Source organism: Molossus molossus, unplaced genomic scaffold (genome assembly GCF_014108415.1).
Source record: "Molossus molossus isolate mMolMol1 unplaced genomic scaffold, mMolMol1.p scaffold_m16_p_20, whole genome shotgun sequence".
Classification (NCBI taxonomy): Eukaryota; Metazoa; Chordata; class Mammalia; order Chiroptera; family Molossidae; genus Molossus; species Molossus molossus.
This window is the reverse complement of record NW_023425356.1, coordinates 36,856,767-36,881,189: the sequence shown is the minus strand read 5'-3', so window position 1 is coordinate 36,881,189 and position 24,423 is coordinate 36,856,767. Positions and strand designations below refer to the sequence as shown.

The window sequence follows — 24,423 nt, the reverse complement described above, 5'->3', positions numbered from 1 at the left end:
CAAATTCTGATCAGGGAAGCTAAACCTTGAAGTTTCAGGACCTTAGCATCTCCTACCCCATTAAAATATTTGATAGGCCAGAACACCTATATTCCTGCTTTATAGCAATATAGTATTATACTTTGGGGAATCAAAAGATGACTAAGAATGGGAAACTATGAATAAAACTATATTTTGTTTACATTTCTTTTAAAAATTTTTAAAAGCAAAATTTTTATCAAAATTGTGTGATTTCTTGAAATTGATTTTTAATAGATTTTTTTATACCACATTCCTTTCTTCTTTTTTTTCTCTTCTTTTTCTTGGTTCTTAAAATACCCCCAATCTGATATTTAAATGTTTAAATAATAAGAGAAAGGAATCTGACTCAAAAATAATTTTCCTTCTGATTTTTTTCCAAGTTGTGTGCAGATGGTCACATTACATGATTAATTTTTTGAAAAGCCTTTGAAGGAGTCTGAGCACAGTTGGTCATTTGAAATCGCTGGTGGTATTTGACTGGTCTGGACACTGCTGATAAATTGTAGAAGTCATTTAGTGTTTTTATGATGGTATGCATCACCGTCATTATATTTTTTAAATCCTTACTAAGTAACTTACATACATTTTGCCTAAGCTTGAAACAGCAATATAGACCCCTTTGTAGAATGGCAGGTGGTAGGTAATGGCCATAGACAGAAAATCATTGCAGACTTTTCAGAAATAATAAAATAGCTTCTCACAAGAAATGGTGGCTTCATGTCTACTTTCATGCCTTTCCAAACCCCAGTAAAAGAACACTGAGGAGGTTTTAAAGGTGTAGACCATCAAAGAATGGGAGAACAGTAGGAAAGACAGTAGCAACAATACTTGGGAAGTTGAAAAACATGGAGCAGTAGATACATAACAGAACCCTAAACCAGCTGAGGGGAAAGCCGAGAGCCAACCTATTTATACCACGGAACCTCCAAAAGACTGGAAAACCAGCAGCATCAGTACCTGTGGACATGAGAGTAAAAGGGTTGCTAAGCTTGAGAAGACTGGTTGAAATCTGTTTAGGGAGAACTCAGACCCCCAGAACCTCTACCCTACATCCCACAGCGGGGTGATTATTCTTTCCCTCTCCTGGCAAATACTGGAGGTTTACTCTGGAGAGAGAAATGTGGCTCTCTGGACTCAGGAACACCAGTCAGAGGCCCCCTAATGAAAATAGCATGGTCAAGTGAAGTAAGTGTGCCAAGTGCTCAGACTCCCAGCCCTGGTACCTCACTCTGCTGCCAGAAAACTAGCAATCAGGCCTTTACTCAGTAGGCAGACATTAGATGATCTTTCTTAAGAGAAATGGTGAGTTCAAGAGGAGAACCCAACTTAACTAGCCCAGCCAGACAATCCTCAGTCAAGTTCACAGTCAACAAACTCTACTCACATGCTGAGAGCATCAGTGAGCTGTTAGGTCTCACATCTGTAAATGTGAGTGAACAATAAAGAATTACCAAGTAACTGGTAAGCTAATCGGCCTCTAATGTGAAAGATGGAGACTAAAACAAGCATAGGATGGTAACTTGGAAGAACAGAGACTGTACAGGGAAAGAACAGCTTCCAAAAATCCTAATAATACATGGGAGCTCATTAACTCTTTTCTCTGCTTTTGTGCATGTTTTAAATTTTCCATTGTAATTCTCAGAGATTAGATTCAACCATAATAGCATACTAAGAAAAGGAACACTCAGCTCTTAGATGTTAAAAATAAGATAAAAGAAGCAAAAACTCAGTAAAAAGTTTAGAAATTAAATAAGAAATCTCCCAGAAAAGACAGAGATGGAAGAAAATGCATCCCAACCCTGAATCTTATGTCCAGTCAAATGATCAACCACCGGTGTGTGGGTAGAAAGAAGACACTGGCAGAAATGCAAGGTTTGAAGTACCTTTGTCAAGAAAGTGCTCGAGGATGTGCTTCCTGAAATGTGGAGTGAAGAGAGAGAGAGGAAGGCATAGGTGTAACAAACATTACCTCCATTTTGGAGTGCAGAGAACCTCCAGGACAATAGTGAAGGGCCTTTGTAAGAGGAAAACTACAGGTGGCAGATCCAGACTCTGGGTGGAATCCTTCAGGAAGATGAAGTTGAATGAGTGTCTGATGCATGTGAGTGCCTTGGGGAAGCTCTAGACCACAGGACTTTTAGGTCTTTTAAATACAATTTTATTCGAACACAACTACAGGCTTTAATTTACACATTGTCTCTGGTGGCTTTCGCACTGCAAGCAGAGTTGAATTGTTGCAACAGAGTCCATGTGGCCTGCAGAGCTAAATGTTTTTCATCTGGCCCTTTAAGAGAAAGTTTGCAGACTGGATCTAGAGAATTGATTCTAGACAGTTGGCCAAGAGCTTGTGGTTGAGTCAGTTGTGTGTACAGAGGAAACTATGATGCTCGATTTGGGGAGAACAAAGATTGATCAGGAAAAGAAAAGTAGCCATGATTTACTACATGGTTTAGCTTTGTGTATATTTACATGATTATAATAATGTAAATGGCTAATATTTTGCTAGTTAGAATTACCATACAACTGCATTGGGAAGATAGGATGTGCATGTGTAGTGGGAATAGGAAGAAGAAGGAGATTAATCCTCATCTTTCATAGTAGGAAGTCAGTAGATAAGCCCCAAAACTAAAGAAGAAACATGGTAATAAACATCAAGATAATTGGCCCTGGCCCTTTTGACTCAGCGGTTAGAACGTTGGCCTGTGGACCAAAGAGTCGCCTGATTCGATTCTGGTCAAGGGCACGTACCTTGGTTGCAGTTTGGTCCTCAGCCCTGGTCCAGGTTGTGCAGGAGGCAATTGGTCAATGTGTCTTTCTCACGTCAATGTTTCCCACCTCCCATCTAAAAAAATCAAGATAATTGACTAAAAGAGGTAAAAATTTATTCTTCTTGAGAGGGAGAAACGAAGGGCAGAAGGACAGGCCTGCTGTTTTTTCATACAAACAAACCTTTGGTAGACTTTTTAACTGTACCTTAATACCTTTGGTAAAGGGAAAAAAATAAAGAACACTCTCCAATTTGGAAACCAAACAAGAAAAGAAATTCTTCCTCAAGGTCAGCAAATACCTAGCACCTACTTACGCTGTCCCTCTCTGTTCTCACCTCCAGGGGATATTTATCACTTATCATCCCTATCTGCTTGCTGTTGAGTCAGGATAGGCTTGCAGAACCTTCAGAATTGTGTTCCAGCAACCACTCCCAAACAGTAAGAGTTGGCTTGGCTCATGAAACTGATATCTCTGATATAATTAGCAAAAAGGCACCAATTAGGGGGATTCTATCTAGTTCACAGACATTCCCAGCAAAAGAACATTGCTAAGCTGCATTATTTGGCCTAACATTTGACTACTGTAGTGTCCTAAAGTAGTTGTCTTTTAAAATTTCATCTTTTCGCCCGGCCAGTGTTGCTCAGTGGTTGAGCGTCAACCCATGCACCTAAAGGTCGTTGGTTCAATTCCCAGTCAGAGCACATGCCCAGGTTGTGGGCCAAATCCCCAGTAGGGGCATGTAGGAGGCGGCCAATCGATGTTCTCTCTCATCGATGTTTCTTTCTTCCTCTCCCTTCCTTTCTCTCTAAAATCAATAAAGAAAAAAAAATTTTTTTAAATAAAATTTTATCTTTTCTCAGTACCACTGCTACTTAACACACAGGCATGGGAAGACAGTAATTATTATTCGTAGATATAGGATAATCTAATAATATGTTTTTACCATCTAGCACTAGACCTAACATATAATAGGCTAGTAAATGTTTGAATGAATGGGTAAATGAACTCAGTTGCATAATCAACATTCATTTATTCATTCACAGTTTTTTTTTAATTTTATTTTTTATTTTTTTATTTTATTTTTGTTACAGATGTTTCTCCTTTTTTACCCATTGACACCATCCCTCCCGCCCCATCCCCGGCTTTGTTGTCCATGTCCATTGGTTATGCATACATGCATATAAGTTCTGTGGTTTATCTCTCCCCACCCCCCACCACCCCCTCTTCTGAGGGTTGTCAGTCTGTACCCTACTTCCATGTTTCTGGGTCTACCCTATTCCTCAGACTATTATATTCATTATATTCCATATATAAGTGAGATCATGTGGTATTTGTCTTTTTCTGTTTGGCTTGTTTCACTTAGGATAATACTTTCCAGGTCTCTCCATGTTGTCTCAAAGGATAAGAGATCTTTTTTCTTATAGCTGCATAGTACTCCATTGTGTATATGTACCACAGCTTTTTTATCCATCCGTCTACTGATGGACACTTGGACTGTTTCCAGATCTTAGCTATTGTAAATAGTGCTGCTATCAACATTTTTTATAAAGATCAAGATAACTTGAGAGGCTGCAGAAACCCACCCTTGCAAAAGAGGATTCCATAACTTTCTTCAGCTTTTCAGTCACCAAACCTAAATTGTGGTTCTGAATGATTTTGACTTTTGAATTAAAGTAGTTTTTGCCTTTTTTTTTTCTTAACTAGGATCTTTCCAATTAAAGATGTACCCCTGGAGACAGATGAACTTTCTGATTGGCTCTATCAACGTTTTATTGAAAAAGAGGACCTCTTATCACATTTTTATGAAACAGGTATACAGTAACCTATTAATACACCACCCTGAAGTTACAGGTAGTTCCAAAGATGTAATTTAAGGGAAATAACCTCTTTTTTTATTGTTCAGATACCTTAAAGGAATCAACATATTTCTGTATTCTATACTGAAGAATTTCAGCTTAGAATTTTCATAAAAACAAATGTATAGTAAATGTATTCAGGCACTTACTCATCAGCCAGTGTACAAATGGTTCTAATTCAAGAGAGTACAGTCTGTGGAAGACTGTAATCATACATATGTAATTATATGGCTATTTTATGAAATAGCAAATGACATTCATTTTTGGCGTTGTACTTGATTAAATAATACCATCATCTAGCAGTCATGTGATCTCATTTGTAACAACTTTTTTTTTTTTTTTATCCTCACCTGAGGAGGATTTTTCCATTTTTTGTACAGATAGAGTGGGAGGGAGAGAGAGGAAGGGAGGGAGAGAGGGGAAGGGGGAGAGAGAGAGAAACATCGATGTGAAGGGACACATCGAGTGGCTGCCACCCGCACGACCAACCAGGGCCGGGGACAAACTGCAACCGAAGTACGTGCCCTTAGCGGGAACCGAACCCGGGTCTCTCCGGACCGCAGGCCGACGCTCTAACCGCTGAGCCAAATTGGCCAGGGCTCATTTGTAACAACTTTTTAATATGCTTTTTTTTTTTTTTTTTTTTAACATACAGGGATAACATTCACTTTTTAGTTTTCATGGATACAACCTTGTACTTTTCTCCTTGGGAGAAAAAGTCTGTTTACCCTAACATCCCTTTTCTATACTTAATATTCTCTACATTCTATGAAAACTACAGTGCAGTGAAAAAGACATAGCAGGGGAGGAGGAGAGAGGGAGGGAGAAAGGAAGTTATGAAAGAAGGAAGTGAACATTGCTAGAACTCCAGGCGCTATCGGAGTGCTCTCACAAATAGCTATTTGTGGGCCTGTTTTCTAGAGGCTGCCATAGGGGGGAAAAGGTGAAGAGAGAGTTGTCACAGGTCTGAGGATGGCCATGGAATTTTCGATGAATAGAAGACACTATTTTCTTCCCACTTAGATGGGTTTTTAGGGGGGTACAAGATGAAAGTTTATGCTAATTCAGACTGCAAGGCCTAATGTTGAACAAAGGCTGATACCATTAATTACCTTTAGTGCCTTTGACTTGGGATTCAGGATTATTTCATTTTGCCCTCCAGAAGATTCCTTCCTGATCTTAACTTTCTGATTCTGGAGCTGTGGAGTAGTGCATATTAATATGACAGGAGTTGAACACTGTATGTCCTTAGAACTCCTAATGAGACTAATACGATGTCCCTCTCTGTGTGCAGTCCTTGGTCTTAGTCTCATATTTTCCTTAAAGATAAGACAATGGGTGTGTAAGAAGGCATGACCCAATTAAGAGGCCACCAAGATCTCTTTTTTTTTTCCATCTGTCTCTTGCTTTATGGTATTTGGCCTAAATTGTAGCAACAATAATGGAAGCCTTTATTTAAGAAAGCTATTTGCATAAAAGACCTTAAAACTTGAAAGTGTTCTCTGTACATTGCTTGTGAACAGCAAATCCCCTCATGAATCAGCTTAGCTGGGGGATTATCCACAAGGTCAAAGACTATTTGAAATTCTGAAGAGTGTTACCAGGATGACCTTAGGTAATATTGCCCTGGAATGGTCTAGCTTTTCTTTCCAGAAATTTGTTTACTTTGTGTTTCTCCTTTTTGTTATTAAGATATCTTTCATAAATTGTATTGGCTTTTGAAAATATCAGTGATTTACAACCACTTTTTTTGTGGTAAAGACGTTTAACTTGTAAATAGAGGAATTAGTATAAGTTAATGCTATTTCGGAAGGTATTCTGTATTGATGTCACACATCTTGTGTCCTGGCCACTGGAAATCTCTAGCATACAGTGGGAAACAAGTTAGCAGAGTGCCTGTTCTCACACTTTATACTCCCATAGGAGACAGTCTGTAGGAAAAGGAAGAGATAGGTGGGGATCGTTACAGACTGTGGAAAGTGCCAAGAAGGAAATAATCATGGAGATGAGAGTGACTTACTGGGGGGTGAGGGGCTGGACAGGAACAGGTGGCATTTTTTTCTGATACTGGCAGAGTGCAGATGCCCCAGCCATCACTGAGGTAGAGGAGGAGCACTCCAGGCAGAGAATAGAGGCAGAGTCTCAGAGGCAGGAAAAGGATCAGCAGGTTGAAAATTGTATTTGAAATGAGATCTCTCATCAAGAGCAATGGGAAGTCACAGAGATGCATAAAAAAACAAAAATCCTAGTTAAAACTAATATTCACCTTTTATTCCAGGAGATATACCACTACAGTAAAACAAAGTAATATTTCCATCTTGTTTTTCAGGGGCTTTTCCACCTCCCAAAGGCCACAAGGAAGCCGTTTCCAGGGAAATGACCCTCAGCAATACGTGGATCTTTCTCATACAGTCTTTTGCATTTTTGTCAGGCTATATGTGGTATAACATCTTTCAGTATTTTTACCATTGCCTGTTTTAGGAGTTGACTTGGACTTTTCAAGGTCACCATAGGAATTCAGACTTTCATGAGTGTGCATTATTTTACATGTGCAAATCAGAATATTAAAAAAAAGCAAAGGAAATTCCATGGATGGATTAATATTTATCCCCCTTTGGGATATTTTAAAACTCTCCTAAAATGAGGATCAGTAATCTGATGACCTGCTAATATGTTTTAAGGACTTTTCATGTTTTAAAAAGATACACTCAACCACACATTTAAGCCGCCGTCACATTTGGAGAAGAGGAAATCATAAAGTCATCCTAGAAGACAGAGAAATTCTGTTGCCAGCAGATACTGGATCATCTAGCTCCAGCTCAGAGAGCTGTGTTGGTCCTCTTAGCTAGTATCTCCATTAGGGCAGTGCTGTAGACGCCCTCATTTCCCCAGCTCCTCCCGTGTTTCTAGTGACCTCGCGGGGGCTGGTTGGCACCTTCTGAAGAACTGTCGCCCTGTCGTTTGCAGTGACGCTCCAGTCCTCACCAGCTCAGTGAGGTTCAGTGTCAGGCACGCTGTAGGGGGAAAGCAGTGTCCAGTGGACACATTCCGGTCCTGGAATGTGCTCTTTCAAAAAGGCTAGCTCAGTCCGACACCGTGTTTACATGCGCTAGTGCTTTCCTGTGTGTGTGTGTGTGTGTGTGTGTGTGTGTGGTGGGGGGGATTGGTGTCTCCTTTTGTATAAAAGGCATATCGTAGATTGATAATTTTCTTTTACAAAATGCACTTTTATCAGATGCTTCTGTAGCAAAGGAGTAGTAATCTAGCCTGAAACAAGTGTTCGCATAGTCAGCGAGGGGAGCTCTGGGGCGGCCTCTCCGCCGCTCTCCCTGTGCCTGATGCTCCCAGCGCCTCCCTGAACTGCCCACAGCCCACCGGCCCGCCCGCCCCGGAGGCTTCCGGCTGGCGCAGAGCCTTGGTTCTTGTTGGCGGTCTTTTTTTTTTTAATTTTGGTATATTAGCACCGAATGCATTTGGGGATGGTTAAAACAAATTAATGCAAAACATATAAATGACCAACATCTGGTGAAATAGGCTAGTTTATTAGAAAAGTAAGAGCTAGAGCCAGACACTGGCCTAAAATGGTGACAGATGATCACAGAGCACCCCCAGAACCTGTCCCATCAAGGAGCTGCCCTTGTGACCATAGGAGACAGCAGCACAGGAGGCTTCCCAATCTCTTCCATTGCTTTTGAAGAGGATACAGTCGTGTCTATTTCTAGAAGACAGTTTTCTGTTTTGTTTGTCACTCTGTCCGTGCAGTGTACCTCACAGCAGGAGCAGACTCTTGCACGGAGCGCTGGCACTGCCCGTGGCCGCCCTCCGAGCGCGAGGCGGGTCCTCTGGCCGGGACTGGCCCCGGGATCCTGGCGCGGCAGCGCTGGTGTTCTGTGGCGGGGGCACCGTACATCCCCTGTTGTCGCTAATCATACAATTTGACAATTTTGAGAAGTAGCCAGAAAGTAAAAAGTAAAGGCTGGTGTTTTTTGTTTTTAAATAAACCAAAAAACAAAAACCGAGAAGATAGGCATTTCCTCCCACTTAGGTGGGAAAGGTAAAGCAACACCAAATACAAGCCCACGGCGGCTTCATCTTTAGGTTCATTCAGTGCATGTGTGAAGAGAATGGTGTGTGAACTGAAATACCTCATTGATTAGACTACTGCTGGTAGGACACAGAAGGCCGTGTTCCTGTGTTTGATTTGGGAATGTTTGTCCTAGGTGCCACTTTTTGAAATCCAAGCATTTCATTGTGTGTTTTACAATGACAGTGAGGAGGTGAAACCAATCTCATTTTGGAGGTACGGATGATGACAGGAAGCCAAATGGAAGCTTAAAGAAGCCTCTGTTTGAGGCGCAGCAAATGCTACCAGATTACAAGATGCATTGGAATTGTTCATTTGAGAAGTTAGTCAGCCATCTGGGGACAAGCTGTTCACTGTCGAGTATGGCAGACACAGTCCTAACTATTAGACCTTTTCTTCGTCCTCATTGCTAAAGCAAGCCACAAGCAGAGTGGCCACTCTCCAGCAGGACAGAAGAGAAATGCATACAGAGATGTGGTTTAGGGCCACTTTTGCATTCACTGTGCTCCAAAGGAGCATGATATTGTTTGATATACTGTACACATTAAACAGATGATTCTGTAAGATGCTTTATTTTTCAAGCACAGTCATTTCAGCAGCCTCGAGAATGACAAATACCGATAGATGTGTGTTAATTTTTGAACATAGATCTGAGTTGTAAATAGATGTGTGTTTGCTCTGCCCTTTTTGTTTCTTGATCAACCTGTTCCCTCTCTTCTGTTAGCAAAGTATGCTTGTTTGAGAGCATTGCTAGTGCTTTCCTTACTAGTAACTGGGGTTCTCTTGCTTGCACTAGGGAATATAAAGAGCAAACAAGTGTTCTTATATGGCAATCAGGGAAGCAGCAATATGCCACTGTACAGAACTGAATAAAAATTCCTAATTTGTACTTCCCTTGCAAAGTGAGTGGAAGGAGGTTTAGCAAATATCCATGTTGTCAAGGGGAAAGAAAGTAACACTGTGCCAGTTTTATACCAGTAGCTGATTCAGTCTCAGCACTTCTTGGTCTCAGCTTACCTTCCTAGATTCCCACAGCAAGACAGGGTTGCAAACTCCCTGCTGGATCCTGGAGTCACAGGGATGGAGCACCTGCCTGGCCTCAAGCAGGTGCAGTGACTACAGAAGTGACCACCCCAGAAGTTCACGCTTAACTTCAGAAACTATTACTGGTTTCAAATATACAGATATTGTAGAGAAACCTGGAGGCCAGTGGAAGGAAAAGAAAAATTACAGAATGGAAATGATATCTTGGTTAGTCATACAATCTAGTTGAGAATCTTAATAGCAGGTTTAAAGAAATAGATAGCTGTAAGTTCAAATCTCTCATATTTTAATATCACAACTAGCCCTTAATTTTGCACAATAAGGGAACTAGAGATTACTGGATAATTAGTGTAGTAATAAGTCATGGTAAGCCAAAAATGTAATTGAATTTAGGAGTTTGAAATTTTATTCTCATCAAACTTTTTCCCCTTCCTGGATGCTTACTAATTTTAAAAAAATGATTTGAGTTGCTTATTCATTTATCTTGCCTATGTGTTTATGACTGTATTAATGAGTAGTGGAAAGATTTGGAAAGACAGGCAGTTTCAGGAGGAGGAAACACAGAAGCCTAAATAATGCATAGTCTAGAAAAGGCATCCCTAATAATCAAGAGTTGGCAGTATTGCAATTGTTTTCAAGCGTTTTTATGAAAATGAAATGTTAAATCACCAAATGTCAACCTCAGAACATCATTCTAGTGTTCACATCATTTGGATCAATGTTAAGAATGCCTCTTCATTCTTTGCTCATGTTATTCATTTTGTGTGGATTTGTCTTAGTAGTGTTTTTGACAATCACTTCCCCAAAGACTCCTCTGGATTAGTGGGACCTGGTTATAATCATAGGACGTAGTCTTTAATCATGGATGGTCTTATTGGATTCTTTTTATATTTAAGAAAATTTTATTTGCACTGCTGCATAGGAAGAGTTAGTTACACATGACTTCACTCCAGAGTTACCATTACAAGCATGCCAGTGCTGGTCCACAGAGGATGGATAAAAATGACTAGTCTTATTTCTTGCCATGTAGTGCAATGAACCTTGCTTCTGGTAACATGAAAGGCAAAGTCAAAAGCAGCACTGGGCAGCAGGTACACTGGTTCATTTTCTGAAGGGACAGAGACTAATATATTGGGACCAAAACCACCTAAATTGGACATTTCTTGATCACAAGGGGGCCGGGCATTCTCTGGAGCGGTCACTGGTTGGTGCTTTATTGTATTTATTTTGCATTGATCCCCAACAAGTAGGAACTGGACCCTGGGAATGAGCTGAGAGTGCTGAACTGTTGGGGGAAGGTGACTGGCCACATGGAAGATAAAATATGCATTTTTCTGCAAAATTTTCCATTTGAGGATTTTTACATTTAATCTTTTTTAAAAACAGTTTAAAGAACAAAAAATATTTTAAGTGTATTCTAGTTGCAAAATATGCACACATATTTTTAATGGTTTTATTTTTATTGTGTAAAACTGTTGAACACATGGCTGTGATGCACAAATTCTTTGTATGTAAGGAGTCTGTGCATTTTACAGTAACTTACGTTATGATTGGGTAATGAAACAGTTATACATTCAACTGCCATTGTTGTGTTAAGTGCTTTCATTTTCTTTACAGTTATCACAAAGTTGTATTTATTTTATACAGATGGGTTTTCATTTTTCTGATGCCATAATGTTTACTTCAGCTTGGTGACCTGTCTTTCTTTGTGTTAGCTGCATGTTGTGATGTATGATAAGAATGAATGTAAAGGTTGTGGCAACTGTTAATTTTTGTAAAGGGCTGGTCACACGTGGATCTGGTTTGTGAATGCATTGGGATTATTTTAGTAACCAGATTACCTTTTCAGAAATTGAGATGTGAACACCAAAAGAAGCATTTTCTCAACAACAACAAAAATAATAGCTGGTTCTATTTTTTTTAATCTAGAAAAAATAAAGTTGATTTTTTTCAAGTACATAAAGTGCTTTTAATTCTTAGTAGTGGGCATGGGGTGTTCGTATTTTCCTGGAGCTGTTTTGGCATTAACATCTGTAGATATGTACTTGGAACACACCAGGGCAGTTGGATGCTGAAGGCAAACCGAAAAACCAAATGGAAAACACTGTTTTCCTCCTTTGATTTTAAACTATTTCTCCCTCCTCCTTCACTGTTCTCCCCACCCAGTTGTCTACTAAATGTTTAACAGTCCACTCTCCTGGGGGAAAATTTTGTATACCAGCTTACATAAGTTATAAATGCTGCTGATAGCAAGGATTTCATAACATGATTAACATAATAATAAAGTATACTTTACTGTAAATTCCATATAGCCAATTGATTCTCCCAGGATGCTCTAATTGATTTTTCCTGAAATCTTTGGCCAACCTATGACTGTGATCCAACCGTGATTTGAAAAATGGAATTACTAACATCCTAATCCGCTCATTTCTCAAATGTGTCATTCAATTTGATATGCGATCTACTGTTAAACTATTTCTTAGCCTTGTACAAATTATACTCATTAAAGTGAACCACTTTTAGCTCTAGCACCAATGGGAAGCTTATATAATTTAATTTTAATAACAGCCGTTTGACAACTACTGGCAAAATTCTAAAACTGCCAAACTGTTGGCTTTCTTGACAGCGGGAGATGTCTCCAGCACACCACTGCCCGATTCCGTTTTATGTTTTTTGTTTTAAAAAACTGTTAGTGTTGAATAAACATCTCACTGTTAATCTACTCACTACTCTCAAGAGATTCCTATCTCTAACCCTGGCAGGGGCTTTTAAGGGTAGGAAAGCATTAACATCAGTTCTGCAGAGTGGGCTTTGAACCTTTGAAGAATTTGCCAAAAGCCACCTTTTCCTGAAGTGCATGGAAAGCTTGCATATTTCTAAAGTTAGTTGTATGTTTTTATTTCTCAAAGTAAACTGTGATATAGGCATCTCTAAGATTTTGTTTTGAGCATTTAAAACACTTTTTCCCCCTATATTTGTAGAATATGTTTGAGCCCACTGAAAAATTTTAAATGTATTAAAATGTCTTACATGACATACAAAATAGGTTAAATAGTTACAGTTCATTCTACCTCTTCTGTTTCCTGTCTGGGTTTAGGCTGCTGATTGGTGAGGTTGTAATCCTCCCCCCCCCCCCCAAGTGGTTACTGTAGAAGATGAAGAATAAACTGGGGACAGAGGCCTGAAAGCTAGTTTGAAGCACTGAGAGATCTATTGCTGACCAGCCCTATTACTCATGAGTTGGGGGAAAACAAACAAAAAAGCCATTGTTTTTAATTTCCATTTAATATGAAAATGTTTGTTTTAAAAGTGTTTCTTCCTGCTGAAAAAAAAAAATGTATTTTTAAAGGAAAAATATTCCTCTTTTGGCTATAGAAAAAGTCAGCTGTATGAGCAGGTGTGACCATATCATAACACGCTGATATGATATAAATCAATAAATTTTTACCTCTCAGGACTTGGACAACCTTGTTCTTAACTCTTAGAGGCTTGAGAAACACTAAGTATCAATAATCCAGATAACAAATGGAACATGGGAGGAGGGTTGACTAACCACTGGAAATGAGACAGGCTTCTTTGATAATCAGAAAATACTCTGAATTAGCTAGGATTAAACCCATTTTACAAAGGAAGAAATTGGAATGATGTTTTTTTGCTAGAAGGCATGAGCATATCACAGAGCTCATTCCTGAGTTCACTGGAGAATTTCTATTGCCTCTTCTTGGAATACTGTCTGACTTTTAGGCATGTGACCCTAGAGGTGATGGCCGAGTTCTCTTTACTTACTTACCTCAGGCAAGAGAGAACATGGGCCATCCTTGTGATTGTAGCAGCCGTCTTAGTGATATCACTGAGAAGTGGCCAGGCTGGGATACTTCCCCGCAAATATTAAGTGCTACATCTTTGTTCCTTTTTCATTTTTGATGAAAAAAAACTCCCTGAAAAGGGTCTTTTTAAAAATTAATTTATTTTTGTTACAGATGTTTCTCCTTATTTCCCCCTAGATTCCCTCCTCCCAATCCCACTTCCCCCTCCCTGAAAAGGATCTTATCTTCAGTTTTATACTAGTTAACACTGTATCGGGATCAGCTGTATGATAGACAGTGACGGGAAAATAAAACAGGTTCCTAGAAGTGGAGAAATCAGAGGAGCGTGGCGTTCTAGGAAGAGGAACCCAGGAGCATTGGAAAGCTGATGGCTGCTATCTACAAACAGGCACAAACACCCTGACACAGGAGGACCTCGGAAGTATTCAGACGGGGAAGTCTCAAGGAAATCAACTTAATTTATATGGGAACTCTGTCCTAAAACTGCCATCCCCGAGGGTTCACCTGTAGAGGCTCCCAGCTGCTATTTCAGATACTCTACCTTCTTGGCAGAAAAAAGAGCATGGCTCTCAGCCACTAGGCATCTACAGGATGCCAAACAAAGGAACAATTCAAAATATTGTTGACAAGAAGCCTCTTTTAATCAAGGAATCTAGAGCCAACAATAGGGCTTTTTATCTTTCCCCGATATGTACACATTTGAATAAGGACAAAGGATGGCATTGGAAATGAGGCATCTGGCCCTGCATTGGATATATTGAATGCTGGTATATTTAGTGTGGGATAGTGAGAGCAATGGCAACTCAGGGCTCCCCAAAAGCACAAAAGTAGATGTTTAACAGAAAATGCAGGTTCGGCTGCTGCCACAACTAAAGCCAAACTCATGAGACAGGTGCTGGTGCAAAAGGAAAGGGGTTTTATTCAGGTGCCGCAACCTGGGAGAATAGGGGACTTCTGGCTCAAAAACCATCTCCCTTTCCTGCTCAACCTCACTCTGATCATGTGTTAAATAGGAAATTGTTTTTCTTTTTAATTTTTTTTCATTTTGAATTTAGTAGCGTGACGCTAGTTAACAAAATTATACAGACTTTAGGTGCACAATTCTATAACACATTGTACACTGGACTGTGTGTTTCCACTTCAAGTCAAATCTCTGTCCAATACCATTTATCCCCCCCTAATCCCTTTTCCACCTCCCCAAACCCCTCCTCCCCAGTCGCCACACTGTTGTCCATGAGTTTTTTCTCTTTTGTGGTTAATCTCTCCATTCCTCCTCTGGAAACAGCCCAAGTGCCCATCAGTAGACGAATGGATCAAAAAGCTGTGGTACATATACACAATGGAGTACTACGCAGCGGTAAGAAAGAAAGAAAGATCTCTTATCCTTTGAGACTACATGGAGGGACCTGGAAAGTATCATCCTAAGTGAAACAAGCCAAACAGAGAAAGACAAATTTCATATGATCTCACTGATTTGTGGAATATAATGAACATAACAGTTTGAGGAATGGGGTAGCCCCAGAGATGCAGAAGCGGGGTACAGACTGACAATCCCTTAAGGAGTGGGGAGGTGGGAGAGGGATGAACCACAGAACTTATACGCATGTATGCATGAATAGTGGACATGGACAACAATCTGGGGAAGGGGCAGGGAGGGAAGGGGGAGGGGGGAATCAGTGGGGGAAAAAAGGAGAATCATCTGTAACAAAAATTAATAAAAAAAAAATTTCTTTTCTTTATTGATCTTTAGAAAGAGAGGAAGGGAGAGGGAAATAAAGATAGAAACATCGATGAGAGAGAACATTGATTGGTTGGGGATTTGGCCCACAACCTGGGCATGTGCCCTGACTAGGAATCAAACTGGAGACCTTTTGGTGCATGGGTCGATGCTCAACCACTGAGTCACACCAGCCAGGCAGATACCCTTTTCTTTATGTCCGAGTAGTATTCTGTGCAAATGTACCACAGCTTTTTCAAAGAGTTCTTTTCAGTATTAAACGAGATCATACATGTGAAGCACTTAGTACTAACTGCTCAGTAAGGGAGCTTGTCTTATCCCACCCCAACTAGGTTTCACAGAGTATGTACATTATTCCCACACCTTTCTGTGCCTAAGGTCCAAATGACCTGTTTGGTTCATAATGTCTACAGTACCCACCATCCCATTTCCCAGAGCCCTGGGTTTTTTGGGGGTTTCTAAGGTAATCTGAAATGCAATCAGCATAGCCAAGCTCCTAAGTTCACCTAGTCAGACTATATCTAATTATCTTAAGGCTCTAGACAGCAGCAAGAAAAAGCTTTGAGGTTGGAGAGCCAAACAGAAAGGTGAGGAGACAAGGGCATAAAGAGGAAATAAGATCTACTAGACAGAAGACATTACATAGTCTTAATAGGGACTTATTTTTGCCTCTGAGACATGATGTCACTTGTGGTGAAGACCTTGAACTAATTATCAAAAGGGAGGGAAATATCATTTCTGGTAGTTGGAAGCTATCCACCATAGTTCCCCATGTATAATTTATATGATCCTAAATATAAAAGCCTTGATGGCATTGAAGGCATCCTAAAGATTTAGGAAGCCACAGTAATTTTTAAAACCCTTTCCTTTCTAGTTGCAGAAGACTCTGAGGTTTATATGTCGAGAATTGACATTTCATCTTTCAAGTTGTAAGTGCAGTGTACTCAGTTCTTAGAAATTTAGATACCAGAAAGAAATGGGCAGATTAGAGTCGAATATTGCTTATGGTTATTGAGGTGTCGTGGTAGAGTACAGAAGAACTTTAGGCAGAGCTGGAACAGCGGGCATGGAGCAGAGACTCAGCTCTGCTGGGGGTGGGAGCAGGAGCTGATAAGAAGGAGATGCTTCGAAGTCTGATCTGGCCCTAAAAGCCTTTGATTTTCTAGCCTGATAACCATCTAGCCTGATGGCTATCAGTCTGTCCAGCCCACCACCCATAGGACTTGTTCAGAGTACAGACACCAAAAGGTGGCGATTCCAGGACAGAGAAGATGAAGGACAAGGAGAGATTGTCTGGGAGGAGATTTGGCAATACTTAGCAGCCATCACCTGGCATGAAGCTTGGCATGAACAGTGACTCCTGGAGATGCACTTGTGCCTGCCCAGGCATGGCAATCTTCAGAGCAGTCCTGGGCTGGCTTACAGTGAACAGAACCTGGCTTTGTTTTCCTAAAGGATAATTAAAACAAGAGACTGAATGAATTAATGAATGTGGAATTTATAAAGCAGTTTCTCCTCGGAAGCAGAGACATGGAATTGTTGACTACTCAATCTTCATTTAAGATCAGGAATAGTAATCAGAATAGACCAGAGTCATGTCTGAGTGATGGGGAGACCTGGTGTGCCAGGAGGAGCACTGAGTCAGTCTGCTTCCCCTCATTGGAAGAGGAAGGAAAGGAGTGACAGGAGGGTCGGCTCCCCAGCCCCCCTGGCAGTGACCTGTCTAACCACAGGGTGGATTCTGACACAAGAGACCAGCCCAAGCGGGAGTGCCCACGGGCTTCTCATTTATGTTGGGGTGAGGTTGGGGAAGAGTGGTGATGGTAGGCACAGAATATTGGTGCAGAGAATCTGAAAACCATAGACAAGAAGGAAGAGAAAGAAAAAGCAGGAGAGCATTGGGCCTAGTAAGCAGGTGAGACGCAACAAGCATGTCCTTCAAGGAGTTCCTGCCACATGCTTAGCCCCAGACATCTTGGTGATACCAGGTGCTTACCAGCAAGTCCACGTGATGAGCACCTAGCGGCTCCTCCTGTGGGCTCCAGCTCTTCCTGTCAACCCTGGACCCCACCAGGAAGACAGCAAGCCAAGGACAACCCTTCCTGCCTGCTCAGGTCCCAGGCCTCAGGACCTCCACTCACAGTTCCTTGCCTTAGCTATCCCCTCAGGTGGCTGCCCTCCAAATTAAAGGGCATCGGCAAACTGCTTGAGATTTTCTCGATGAACATATTTCCCTAGTCTAGGGTGGGACAAAACAATGTGGTTCTAGAAACTTCCATTTCTTTCCTTGACTGGCATTTTTAAAAGTGTGTGTTCTACCCTCTTTCCTTGTGTGATTGTCCCTTTGGCTGTTTGAGGTTGTTGTGTTTTTGTTGTTTTTACATTTCTGTGCTATTTCCTTGGCCAACGGGGAGGGAAGTTCTATGATCCTGCTGTGTTCCACCCTCTTTAACCAAAATCTGATATATTTAACACGGTTTGTTAAAGGGCAGCTTAGCTTATGCTACTTTCATAGCTGTTATTACATTACTACAGCTCATGGGGAGAAGATTTAGTACAAAGAATTAAGGAGTTATGTCTTCTCTTTTGATAGGCTTAAAGACTTCCTAGGTGAGGTGAGATTTCAGTTGCTGAGAGAAGGAAAGGGAAAGATGAGCCAGCAAGTACAGTTGATCTGGATGTCCCTTCAGTGCCCACTCCTCAGGCAATGCCTGCCACACAAGGCAGTGGGAATCCAGTGGGATAATCCTCGTGAAGAGGTTGGAAAAACCTCAAAGCACTTCACAAGAGTGAGGGGCGGTTACAATGAGAATCAACAAGGAAACAGGTCGCTTCCTGTTACAAAGAATTCACAAATCTGGGAAAGCCTGTACCGGGGTGCTGGGTGGGAGAACCCAACTCTGGGTGGGGTTTGGACCAGCTGACCCGAGGTCTGTCCCCGTCTGAGCCACTCACTGGGATGCTGATGGAAGCTCCCAGGGTGCCTGCATTTGCTGCAGTGCTGAGAGTTGGAAGAAACAATGAGCTCAGGGGACAGGGCTCCTTCACTCTCATCCCTTGTGAGAGGCCTGTCCCAGAGCATCAGACCACCAGCAGGACCAGCCAGTAGGCTGTGGGACCCAGGGCAAAATGAAAACGCAAAGCTCCTGCCTGGTTAAGACATTTTTTTTTCCCCTTTATTGATTTTAGAGAGAGAGGAAGTGAGAGGGAGAGAGAGATAGAAACATTGATGAGAGAGAACATCGACTGGCTGCCTCCTGCATGCCCACCCACTGGGGATGGGGCCCACAACCTGGGCCTGTGTCCTGACCAGAAATCGAACCGACAACCTCTTGGTGCATGGGTCAACGCTCAACCACTGAGCCACGCCGGCCAGACTAGTTGAGACATTTTAAGAATGTCACAATGGCAACAGCAGAGCATTAAAATAAGTACAGGTGAAACTTTATGAAGTCAGCCCTGTCACCAAGACCACCAGGGAGGAAATGAGGATTAGGAAGGACCCTGGTGTACCTCTTCCCCAGGTACTGCACAAGGAGTGGAGGGGACAAGGAGAGCCAACACCATGCATGTCCTGTGTGCCAGGCAGTGCTCTCAGCATTCATGATGCCCATGAGGTAGGCATCATTAGCTTCACTATTTTACGGATTTAAGAAATGACACACCGAAGTTAAGTGACTTGCCCGAGACCACCCAACTGGTAGTGGCAGAGCCAGGATTTCGAGGCAGTCAGTCTGGCCTCAGAGTCCTGCCTCTTAGCCACTGTGATTTCTTCTTTTTCAGGGCTCTCAATTGCTTAGAGGGGACTGGTTACTGGGGAGCTGCTACAGGAATGTAAATGGGTCACCAAGCCGCAGCCTCTTCTCCTCTATTACCCTCAGTGAAACCACACCAAACCCACCTGGGAGGTGGGCAAGGTGGCCAGGAGCCTCAGCTGCCCAAACAGGCAGCGATGCCCACGTGCTCCTCCAGGTGAGGGATGTTTTAGTCTAAAGCAGCACTTCTCAACCTGTGAGTCGCGACCCCTTTGGGGGTCTAACGACCTTTCCACAGGGGTCGCCTAAGACCATCGGAAAATACCTGTTTCTGATGGTCTTAGGAACGGAGACACCGCTCTTCTATCCGTCTCTACGCGGGTCCGCCCACATGCAGATACTCCCGCATACAGATCCTTCAACGAGGGACTGCACTTTTCATCGCTGTACTCAGTTGTCACTGTCTTCCGCGTGACCCCACCTAGGCTCAGGGTACAGGAACCTGAGGGGGGGGGGTGTCACAGTGCAAAGGTCAGAATGCGGTTGAGGCAGTGTGCAAAGAAGTCTCAGAGAGACCTCTGGACTTCCGTTACCTGGACGACTTCAGCCACAGCGAGTTGCACAGACCCGCCTGAGGCCGCCCTCCATCCCCCGCCCTCCATCCCCCGCCCTCCCTCTGCTTTAGCCCCGCCTCTTTCTCCCTAGTGGTCCAAAGCGGTGGCCCACAAGGACGCGACGCGGTTGCCTATGGATACGCCTTCCCACGATGCCTAGGGTGCTGTGTTCCTCTTGGCCAATCCGAGAGGTGACGCCTCCTCACTGTGGGCCAATAGGCTGTGAGGCCAGGGCCCGCGACGGTTGAACGAGGCTGGAGCCTGGGCGGCGGCAGTGTGCCTTGGAGGGCTCTGCGGGCGGCTGCGGTTCGCTGGCTGCGGTTCGCCGGCTGCGGCGCGATCTGCTCGAGTCCTGCGGCGGCCCCTGCCATGCCGACCCGGGCGGAGGACTACGAGGTGCTGCACACCATTGGCACCGGCTCCTACGGCCGCTGCCAGAAGATCCGGAGGAAGAGCGACGGCAAGGTGAGCGCGGGCCCCTTCCCGGTCCCCGTCCCCGTCCCCGTCCCCGTCCCGGTCCCGGTCCCCGTCCCCGTCCCCGTCCCCGTCCCCGTCCCCGCTGCGGTTTCGCCAGCCGGTGGCATCTGTGTCTGTACTGGGCCTCTCAGGGGATGGGAACTGCGTCTTTATATAGATACTTCTGTCTTTTTTTCTCTTTGTCTTCTATTTCCTTCCTGCTTTTCCTGCCTTGACCTGCTAGGGGCCTTCCATTGTTGACAGGTAGCTGACCCCGGAACTATTTTTATTATTTTTTTAAATTTAAAATTATTGATTGATTTGAGAGAGAAAGAGAGACAAACATTGATTTGTTGTTCCACTTATTTATGCATTCATTGGTTGCTTCTTGTGTGTGCCCTGACCGGCGATCACCTGCGACCTTGAACCCTGGTGTGTGGGGAGGTCGCCCCAGCCAACCGAGCCACCCGGCCTGGGCATCACAAGAACCTGGAGCTTTATGTCTCGCAGTCAGCTCATTTAAGTCACCCTTTATTTGGATTATTGGTTTTATATTTCCCTTACTTGTGGGTAAACTTTATTCAGAGAGAAGCAGTGGAGAGGAAACTGCCCGATTGCTGATGGAAGTGACCTGGGCCCCGAGGCTAAGGCGACTGGATTCCATTCTTATGTAGGCCCCTTGGCTAAGGCGACTAAATGACTCCGTTTTTATCATCAATATTTTTCCAATAATAGGTTAATTACCCCTAGAAGTAAAGGAATTTTGCCTAAGATTATAGTTGCCCCAGGTGTTGGGAGGCATCTGCAGTTTCCGAGTACCAGTAACTGCGGCATTTGCAGGTATTTCTGAGCCCAGTGAATAATGCTAATTTTGACTCTGTAATCACTGTCATGCCCACTATTGTACCGGTCCTCTGGGGGGTGGGGTGGGGAAAGGAGGAGGGGGCTTCTGTCTTTAAAATCGGACAAGCAAGAAAAATCTCAGCAGCTGATCTGAGGGGAGACTGTGCCCTCCCCAGCCCACCGGCGAGGATAAAGCGCTCCTTTACAATTTGGCTGTGCGTCTCTGGTTATCTGGCTGACACATTATAATAGAGGGACCTTTACTCAGGTCTTTCACCCAGGAGAAGCTTGACTCGTTGGAATGGTCAGCGACTTGGACTGTCTCTGCCCCACCTTTGACCAGAGTACCATTGCTAACCTCCCACCAAGCAAGTGAAGACAGGGGGTTGGGGGAGGCCTAATGTGCTTCATCTCCCTCTCTCCCCCTGCATTATTGTTTGCTTAAAAATTGGAAGACATAGCCTGGCCGGTTTGGCTCAGGGGTAGAGTGTCGGCCAGGGGAGCAATGAGTAGCGGGTTTGGTTCCAGCCAAGGGCATGTACTTCTGTTGCGGTTTGTCCCAGGCCCTGGTCTGGGTCGGTTGAGGAGGCAACTAGTCAATGTGTCCCTCTGACCTTGAGGTTTCTCTCTCTCCCTTTTTCTCCCTCTCTCTTCCTACCACTCTATCTGGAGATAAATAGAAAAATATCCCCAGGTAAGGATTTAAGAAAAAGATTAGAGGATAATTATGAGAATAAATTCAGGAGCCCTAAGTTCATTGAACTAAATTAGATTATAATGACTGTATGATCTATGTAATAAAGGAGTAATTTTCGCCCTGGCCGGTTTGGCTCAGCGGTTAGAGCGTCCGCCTGCGGTCCGGAGAGACCCGGGTTCGGTTCCCGCTAAGGGCATGTACCTCGGTTGCAGTTTGTCCCCGGCCCTGGTTGGTCGTGCGGGTGGCAGCCACTCGATGTGTCCCTTTCACATCGATGTTTCCCTCTCTCTCTCTTCCTCTCTCTCCCTCCCACTCTGTCTGTACAAAAAATGGAAAAATGTCCTCGGATGAGGATTAAAAATAAATAAATAAATAAAGGAGTAATTTTCAAATTTTGGAGCTCTCATTCTTTGTTTTTGAGTGTGAGTTCATTCATACTTTGGAAATTCTTATTTCAGATACTAGTTTGGAAAGAATTTGACTGTAGCTCCATGACAGAAGCTGAGAAGCAAATGCTTGTTTCTGAAGGGAATTTGCTTCGTGAACTGAAACATCGAACATCGTCCGTTACTATGATCGAATATTGACCGAACCAACACAACACTGTACATTGTAATGGAATATTGCGAAGGAGGAGACCTAGCTAGTATAATTACAAAGGGAACCAAGGAAAGGTAAGTTAATCTTCTAAACGTAAGCTGAAAATGGGCCTGGTTTCGCTTTTGTTAAGCATCTTTTAGGATCAGGGATAAAGCACTTAGTAATGTGGAAGAATGTTCTTGTACTTGGTGGGTCCACAGACAAAACTTTAGGAAATCCCTTGTGAATCAACACCCATGTTTTATATCAAAATATATTTATTTACCTATCTGTACACTTTGAAAACTAGATAATTCATTGTCCCATCTTTGTATTTAGAAGTTATATGCTGTATGACTGCTTTGATTTCAGACAATACTTAGATGAAGAGTTTGTTCTTCGAGTGATGACTCAGTTGACTCTGGCCCTAAAGGAATGTCACAGACGAAGTGATGGTGGTCATACTGTGCTCCATCGGGATCTGAAACCAGCCAATGTCTTCCTGGATGGCAAGCAAAACGTGAAGCTTGGAGACTTTGGGCTGGCTAGAATATTAAACCATGATACAAGTTTTGCAAAAACATTTGTTGGCACCCCTTATTACATGTCTCCTGTAAGTATTTCAGAATTTAGATACTTTTTAAACCTCTTAATGCTAAGCATTCACTTGCAGGCAAAGTGAGTTTTTTGTGTGTTTAGTAATAGCCAATAGCCAAGAATTAATAACACTGTGTCATTTTAAATTTATATTTTTTCCAAATGGACCACCAGACCATTGAACTCTACATCAGCAATTCAAGTCAGGCTTTTATTAAATGACTACCATGTGCTAAATTCTGGGATTACAAAGACAAAATAGGTTTGTCTCTGGTCTCAAGAGCTGTTTCCAAAGTGCCATAGGTCCTGTACACCAGCTCGGACTCATTTGCAGTAATTGTTCAAAATGTAGATAGTATAGTCCAGGGCCCCCAGCCGCAATCCAGTAAATTTGGATCCCTGGACTGGCCCTTATGCTCTGTTTTACTTCTGCTTTTCTTTTTAAAAATATATATATTTTTAATTGATTTTTAGAGAGAAAGGGGAGAGAGTGGTAGAAACATCGATTTGAGAGAGAAACATCGATCTGCTGACTCGTGCACACCTCCCACTGGGGATGAGCCTGAAACCTGGGCAGGTGCCCTGACCGGGAATCGAACCGGGACCTTTTAGTGCATGGAACAAGGCTCAATCCACTGAACCACACCGGCTGGGCTTCTGCTTTTCCATTTGGACTCTGCATTCTAGCAAATGCTCTAGATGATTCTTGTACATGGAGATTCAGGGCTCAGGAGGCTTGCTCATTTCAGGTAACATGTTTTTACAGTGCTAACTTTTGGTATTTGTTGTCGTTTTTTTTGTTGTTGCCTTTTCCTACAAGGGAGCTGCTGAGTAAACATACTTATATATTTCCTTTATTGCTGGATAATATTTTGCTCCCAAAATTTCTCACCAGTCTAAGGAGCACTGCTATGCATATGAATTAGTCTTTCTTCCTTTTTCGTTATTTCCTCATCAGATAACTCTCAAAATGAAATTGCGGGGTTGGGTCAAAGACTCTGAACCATTTATGGCTCCTAGATTTTGCCTGATGGCTTTTGAAGAGCTTGAAGCAATAAGTGACAGCACCAGTTGGTTGTAAATCTGAGCAGATAAAGGTGCAGAGATACTGAAGTTTTTCAGCAGTTCACAAACATTTCCAGGTTTTTCTAAATCTTTGTTAGTTACATTAACCAACCTGACTGTAGTATAAAACTTTGTATTAATGACTGTTTTTCATGAAGATTAGACATGGCCAGAACAATGTCATTTTCTCACTATATCACATTCCAAATAGAAAGCCTTTAACATAAAGGAAAATTATCTAGAAGTGTTTCTTGGAAAAACTGAAACCTGTGCAGTTCTTTGTTCCTTTTCCCTCCTGCCCTTATATTTAGATCTGTTCAGCCTTCCCTAAGGCGTTGCCAGGAAGTGGTATCAGACTCACCTGTTGGACTTGAAAACACTGAGAAGCCTCCTGACGAGTTTGGTACTTGCCTCTGTGCCCTCTGTTGAGAATAAGAGCGATGGCAGACTGTTCCTGCGAGTAAGGAAGAAAGACAAC

General features: G+C 42.7%; 2 protein-coding genes across 3 annotated transcripts in view; both read left to right on the top strand.

Annotated features, from left to right (window-relative positions):
* LPGAT1 (lysophosphatidylglycerol acyltransferase 1) overlaps positions 1-12,925 on the top strand; it is a 78,644-nt gene extending 65,719 nt beyond the window's left edge. For both annotated transcript variants that reach the window (XM_036272845.1, XM_036272846.1), the window contains exons 6-7: positions 4,495-4,601; positions 6,976-12,925. In XM_036272845.1, the coding sequence (XP_036128738.1) occupies positions 4,495-4,601; positions 6,976-7,127 (259 nt within the window). In that variant the 3' untranslated portion in view covers positions 7,128-12,925. The remainder of the gene's footprint in view (positions 1-4,494; positions 4,602-6,975) is intronic.
* A 9,253-nt stretch (positions 12,926-22,178) lies between these two features.
* On the top strand, positions 22,179-24,423 carry LOC118637767 (serine/threonine-protein kinase Nek2-like). The gene is made up of 3 exons (XM_036273328.1): positions 22,179-22,378; positions 22,656-22,896; positions 24,221-24,423. Exons 1-3 carry the CDS (start codon positions 22,320-22,322, stop codon positions 24,254-24,256), a joined length of 336 nt encoding a protein of 111 aa, XP_036129221.1. The 5' UTR covers positions 22,179-22,319; the 3' UTR covers positions 24,257-24,423.